At 41.7% G+C, this 6,683-nt stretch overlaps 1 protein-coding gene across 1 annotated transcript; it reads left to right on the plus strand.

Moving 5' to 3' along the window:
* The first annotated feature begins 230 nt into the window (after positions 1 to 230).
* arf2b (ADP-ribosylation factor 2b) lies at positions 231 to 6,398 on the plus strand. The gene is made up of 5 exons (XM_060871034.1): positions 231 to 369; positions 1,046 to 1,203; positions 3,245 to 3,355; positions 3,437 to 3,561; positions 4,215 to 6,398. The coding sequence occupies exons 2-5, from the start codon at positions 1,056 to 1,058 to the stop codon at positions 4,374 to 4,376; spliced, it is 546 nt and encodes a 181-aa protein (XP_060727017.1). The 5' UTR covers positions 231 to 369; positions 1,046 to 1,055; the 3' UTR covers positions 4,377 to 6,398.
* Positions 6,399 to 6,683: the final 285 nt, after the last annotated feature.

Genomic DNA, 6,683 nt, shown 5'->3' on the forward strand with positions numbered 1-6,683 from the left:
TTTTTTTCATATGTTTCAACATGAACGTGTTTAATATGTTTCCTAGTTGGAATTGTGCTGTAATAGTGTAAGAAAGCCTAATATTGTAGGCATCACTACAATTTTTAAGGTGTGTCTGAACTTGCGTCAATAAATAAAGAGCTTTACTTCCTGCTTTGTTGTAATTGGAGCGTAGCTGTGAAGGGGTTGGCTTTTTAACGAATGCGATTGGTCTACTCTGTGCTAGTGGGCGGGGTTTTCGAAGCCGGTGTCGGTGAGGTGTACATGACGCCATTTTGACGTGACAAGCGGTGACAGAGAACTCTCCAGAAAGCCTCATTGACGAGTTGACCTAATTCAAAAAGAGATTCCTTTTATAACAAGCGACAAGTAAGTGAACCGATTTTTATCATTCCGTCGTTCTTACCTTGTTAGAAGACGTCGATACTAATGTAATAATGTGACGTAGTATAGCTGTTAGCTCATTTTTCTCTTCACACCCACATTGCGAACGATACCGTCTCCTGCTCTGTCATTGGCTACTAGCTTAAAATGTACAAGTGTTCGACCAATTATTTACTCTGTGCTGTGTGCGTGTAAGAAATATTGTCCAATCTGAGAGCAGGAGGCGGGATCTGTGAGGAAAACGGGTGGGTAAAGCAACAAGCATAGCATGTGTAGCTAACAGTTGGTTAGGTGACCAGACGAATCCATACCTGTTCTTGTTTTCTTTTTATTGTTAAGTTAGAATAGTTTCAGTATTCATGTTAGCTTCAACTGACTGGTTGTTTTATTGTTTATTTCGTTACTGCTTCGCTTTTAGCTTTGTTACTACAAGAGGCAGCCAAATATACGATATAATTTGATTGACATGGTAGATGGCCAATCAGAGATCTTTTCTGGCAGGCTGTTGACCAACACAACAAACCTTTGACTTTAACAGGTTTTGTCAGACTAGTTATGATCTATTAACTATTATGAGATAAAGTCACCTGCTTCTCTGTTCCAGTTGATTGTGATGTGATGTTTATTGGTGTCATTTCTCTTTCTCTCTCCCCCTAATCAGTCCTGAAAGGATGGGGAACATCTTTGTGAATCTCTTTAAAGGCCTCTTTGGGAAGAAGGAGATGAGGATCCTGATGGTGGGCCTGGATGCTGCCGGCAAAACCACCATCCTGTACAAACTCAAGCTGGGAGAGATCGTCACCACCATCCCTACGATCGGTACACAAACTCACCAACGACACCTCGTTCTGTGGCTGATTCGGCAGTCATGAGTTTTATCACAGTATAATTACTTGTTATAGCCACAAATCAAACAAACTGCGGTTAAATAAGGAAACCTACTTTGGGGAGCTCAAATGACCTGGGATGAAAGCAAATACAGTGTCTCGTATTTAAAGCAGTTCTTTTGTGACAAGATAATCTGTGCTGCTACGGCAGAGCGTTATTAATACGACAGCGTCAGCACTTTTGCTGTTTCAGGTTTTTGTCTTTAGTGTTTCTCGCTGAGTTTATTTGTCTCGTTCGAGGGTGTGTCCAGAGACAGAATGTGAGATTGTGTGTGAAGAGAAGGAAGCAACTTTGCTTGAGCAAACACATTTTCTTTGTCATGTCCTGTGTGCGGTTTACACTGAGTTACTGTTACCACTCTGAAGACAGATTTTTTTTAATAGCAGAACGTCCTGAGGTGTTTTGTTCCGACATATATACCCTAATTTCCGGACTATTGAGCGCACCTGAACATAAGCCTCACTCGCTGAATTTGAAAAAAAATATTTTGAACATAAATAAGCCGCACATGTCTATAAGTCGCAGGTGCCTACAGGTACATTGAAACAAATTAAAGGTGGGGTCTCTGATTTTTGAGAAATGCTTCAGAAAACTGAGTCGGAACGACAAACTAAAAATCAAAACAAACCTGTAGCCAATGAGTAGAAAGGGACGTGTCTTGTCAATATGTGGCAGAGAGAGTGTTCAGTGCGCATGTGTGACATTAGCAAAAAGCGGTTTTAACATTGACATGGAGGATAAAAACAAAGAAAGAAAGTGAAGAAAGGCTTACGATAAGGTAAGAAGCTTACGATAACGCGGTTGTAGCTGCCTCTCTACATTACTACGATAGAAAAGAGGTGTTATTTGTGTAGTAACAGCGTTTAGCTCAGGAGTTATTGACTCAGGAAACTCCAATCTGTGAATATGTGACCAACTTCCTGCTCCTTCAGTTCTCTCCAGCGCTGGAAAGCTGATCCTATATTAACACGTCCTACTTCTTACCTTATCATAAGTCTTACTTCTCTTTCTTTCTTTGGTTTTATCCTCCATGTCAATGTTAAAACCGCTAATGCTAATGTCACACATGCACACTGAACACTCTCTCCGCCCATATTGACAAGACACGCCCCTTTCTGCTCATTGGCCTACCATTAACGAAACGGCTTGTAACAAAAACAAATAGGCTTTAACGAAACACAGCTAGTAACAAAAAATAAAAAATTAGCAGTAAACAGTAGCCTATCAAGAAAGTCATTGGTCACTATCTTCCTCCTCCTGTGCACTGAAACCACTGAAGTGATCTACTTCGGTGTCGGAGTTAACCTGTTCGGCAATTTCATTGGTCTAATGAAAGCTTCATGTATTAATCAATTGTAATTAATATATATAATTAATAGTCTAAAGTATCCGCATCTGACTACATTTTTTAGCCTTAATTAATAAATGACTTTCCGGGTAGTTTAAAAAAAAAGGCAGTCATGAAAATAGAGAATGCAAAAGCATTTGAATAGCTTTGTTTATTAAGTACTGTAAATGAGTCTTTAGTTCTTGGCGCATGCAACTGTTTCTTTGCAGCACGACGGCACTATTGTGCACGCGCGTTCAAGGTAACGTGCACGACGCTTGGCGCGTTCTCGCAACAAAGATTTACACAAGATTTGCGTTTACGTTCTCTAGACGACCTATTTTAAGCTGCATTTTAGCAACAGCGCCCTCTATGGTCACAACATACGATGGGTCTCAGATTTCGGTGTAACACCTGCAAAAAAACTGAGCACGTCACAGAATGTGTGTTTTTATATATTTATTTATTTATTTATTTAAAAAATCGGGGAAAAAATACATATATTAGCCGCAGCATTATTTCAGACGCGTGGGGAAAAAGTTGCGGCTTATAGTCCAGAAAATAGGGTAGACAAATATGTGTGTGTTCATGCGTATACACCATATGAACAATGACATACTTTGTGTTTGTGTTGTGAATCTTCAGGATTTAACGTGGAGACGGTGGAGTACAAGAACATCAGTTTTACAGTGTGGGATGTGGGCGGTCAGGACAAAATCAGACCCCTGTGGAGACACTACTTTCAGAACACACAAGGTAACACACACTTTCCACAAACCAAAAGGGGCACTTGTTTTGTAGCCGTTTTCCTTCTAACATCCTTTCTCCCTCTCTCAGGACTGATCTTTGTAGTGGACAGCAACGATAGAGAGCGAGTAAACGAAGCGAGGGAGGAACTGACAAGAATGTTGGCAGAAGACGAACTGCGCGACGCCGTTCTCCTGGTTTTCGCAAACAAACAGGTGATTGTCCCGTACACACAATTGTTGTTATTATTATTATTATTATTATTATTATTCTACTGTTAAATTCACTTTAATGTGCTGCTATTAGAAAAACACCTGTCGTTGATTAGTTCTTAAAGACAGCAGCATGACACACAAGTGTTTTGTTCCGTACATCTCACTCACTCACTCTCTCTCACTCATCTTCTACCGCTTATCCGAACTACCTCGGGTCACGGGGAGCCTGTGCCTATCTCAGGCGTCATCGGGCATCAAGGCAGGATACACCCTGGATGGAGTGCCAACCCATCACAGGGCACATACACACACTCTCATTCATTCACGCATTCACACACTACGGACAATTTTCCAGAGATGCCAATCAACCTACCATGCATGTCTTTGGACCGGGGGAGGAAACCGGAGTACCCGGAGGAAACCCCCGAGGCACGGGGAGAACATGCAAACTCCACACACACAAGGCAGAGGCGGGAATCGAACCCCTAGCCCTGGAGGTGTGAGGCGAACGTGCTAACCACTAAGCCACCGTGTCCCCGTTCCGTACATCTATTTATTATTAAATATTGCTGCTCATGAAGCATGTATCCTAACTACATGTCGGTGTCAGTAAATGTGTTGTTTAATTTAATTGTCACATACATTTTTTTCAGGACCTGCCCAATGCGATGAATGCAGCTGAGATTACAGATAAACTCGGGCTGCATGCGCTGCGCCTTCGCAACTGGTACATCCAGGCCACGTGCGCAACCAGTGGAGACGGACTGTACGAGGGCCTCGACTGGCTCTCCAACCAGCTGAAGAACCAGAAATGAACCATTCCACCCATCCTGTGTGTGTGTGTTTGTGTGTGAGTGTGGGTGTGAGGGAAATAGAGAGAGAGAGATGTTGGTCTTGCCTAAACCATGACTGGCATACACAGTATATTTTTTTTCCTGTGTGTGTGCGGGTGTGTTTGCAGACACACCATTTTACCAACTCAAGTGTGTTTGTGGTTTAGACATGAGACTGTCATTCAGCACAAACCTCAATATTCTTTAGTCTTTCATAAGGGTTTTGGCTTTGCTGCCTCCCGTGTGTGTGTGTGTGTAATCGTGTGATTCTGAGTGCAACTGTTCCCTTCTAGTGTGTATGAGAGCAAGAGTGTAATAGGACCATACTGTAGGTATACATATTATAACCCTACGTTCACGCTAGCAAGCCACATGCGCGTACGTGACGAGACCTTTTTGTGTCATCGTACGTGGCTGTTAGCTCGCTTTGCTAATATGCTGTTATTTAATTTGTTTGAAGCTGTGTATCATTAACAGTTTTTTTTTGTACCTTCAAGAAGGTCCCACACAAGCAGTTGCTTAACACCTACGAGAGACAAACTACAAGTTACTTGCTAGCGTGAACGCGGGGTTTCGATGCGGAGACAGATGACGATGTTGTCAGTCCACTCAGAGCCACGAACGAAAATGAACGATTGTCTGCGGATGTTTAAGTTATTCCTAAATTTTGAGGTTTGTTTTAGTTTTTTTTTTTTCATGTGCAAGTCTTTTATTTAATTGCTTTAACAACTGAAACGCGAGACCGAGTATAGCTTGTGCACGTTTCGTTTACTGTTAGCTGAACCATTATTTTTTTTGTTTAACTACTTTAGTTTGTTGGATTTGTTTATTTATTTGATGAAGGTCAGTCAAGCAAGTTAAGGAATGGAAGAATGGAACAAAAAGCAGATGTTGCTCTCCAAAATAACGGCAAAGATATGGACGGTGGCTTCAGTAGCGTCGGTTGTCCGTGACTCTAATATGTGTATCTGCGGTTCAGCTTGAGGACGGACCCTGGCGTGCCTTCAAAACCATTCTTTTATATTGTCTTTCTCTCTCTCTCTCTGTCTCTTTCTCTATCTCCCTCCCCTCTGTCTCTCCCTCTGTCTCTCTGTCTCTCCCTCTGTCTCTTTCTCTCTCTCCCTCTGTCTCTCTCCCTCTATCTCTCTCCCTCTGTCTCTTTCTCTGTCTCCCTCTCCCTCTCCCTCAGTCTCCCTTTCTCTCTCTCTCCCTTTAAAACTCTCTCTCTCTCTCTCTCTCTCTCTCTCTCTCTCTCTTTCTCTTTTTCATTCTTAAATGTGGCAGAGGAGGAAGGATGGGTTTGAGACCTTGGTGGCGATTTTGCCTTCAATACATTGAAAGATTTTCAAAATGGCTGAAGTTTAAAAAGAAGCGCAGTTTAATATTCATTTGTAAAAATGACCTTCAGTTCTCTGTTTACGTGGCTGCGTATTTCTAATACACACGAACGCTGGTTGTTAGGCCTGTTACAACTTAGCATGTTAGCTAGCTACGTAGTTCCTTTAAGATGTAGCAGGCCTTGTCATTACGCTTTATGAGCTGTTCACGTGTCATAACAGGGCATGTTGAAAGCATTACTGGAGAACTGGATTATTTGGTTCCTTTCAATAAGTCCACCAATAGTGTTACAGGCATGTTGACTTTGGGGCAGACTTTTATTCTATTTAAATAATGAAGAACATCAGCCTTGGTGTGTGTGTGTGTGTGTGTGTGTGTGGCAGGAAGGACACTGTAACCTGTATCAGGTTGGGAAGATCATTTTCCATCCTCGATTGTACTTTGCATCATTTGAAGAATCACATCTTCTCTTTGTTTTTGTTGTTTATTTTTTTTCCGAGTGAAGGATCGAGACGAGACGGAAGAATCTGTCTGGGTTCTTGACCGTACACTTGACCGTACACTTGACCGTACACTACCTTTCAACCGAGCACAATCACAATACATTCCCATCTCCCTTGTACTTTTCAACTTGTTTTAATTAAATAAATAAATAAATAAACAAAACCCTTCTGTTATTTCATCTTTCTCTTTTGTTCATTTTTTTTGTTCTCCCCTCAAAGTTCTACCTAATCATCGGCTGCTGGAAATCTATCATAGCATCGTTGCTATAGCAACAGCTTCTTAATCAGTGAAAGTTTCTTCACGGAGATGTAACCTGATCTAAATCTTTATGATTATGTTCACTACAAGGGTTCTTGTCTAGAGACGAGTCAGAGAGGTGAACCATGGTGCGTTCTACACGAATACATGTTCGGAGAAGGTCTGAACTGATCCGCTGTGACGTTCATT

This window comes from Tachysurus vachellii, chromosome 5, assembly GCF_030014155.1.
Source record: "Tachysurus vachellii isolate PV-2020 chromosome 5, HZAU_Pvac_v1, whole genome shotgun sequence".
Taxonomy (NCBI): domain Eukaryota; kingdom Metazoa; phylum Chordata; class Actinopteri; order Siluriformes; family Bagridae; genus Tachysurus; species Tachysurus vachellii.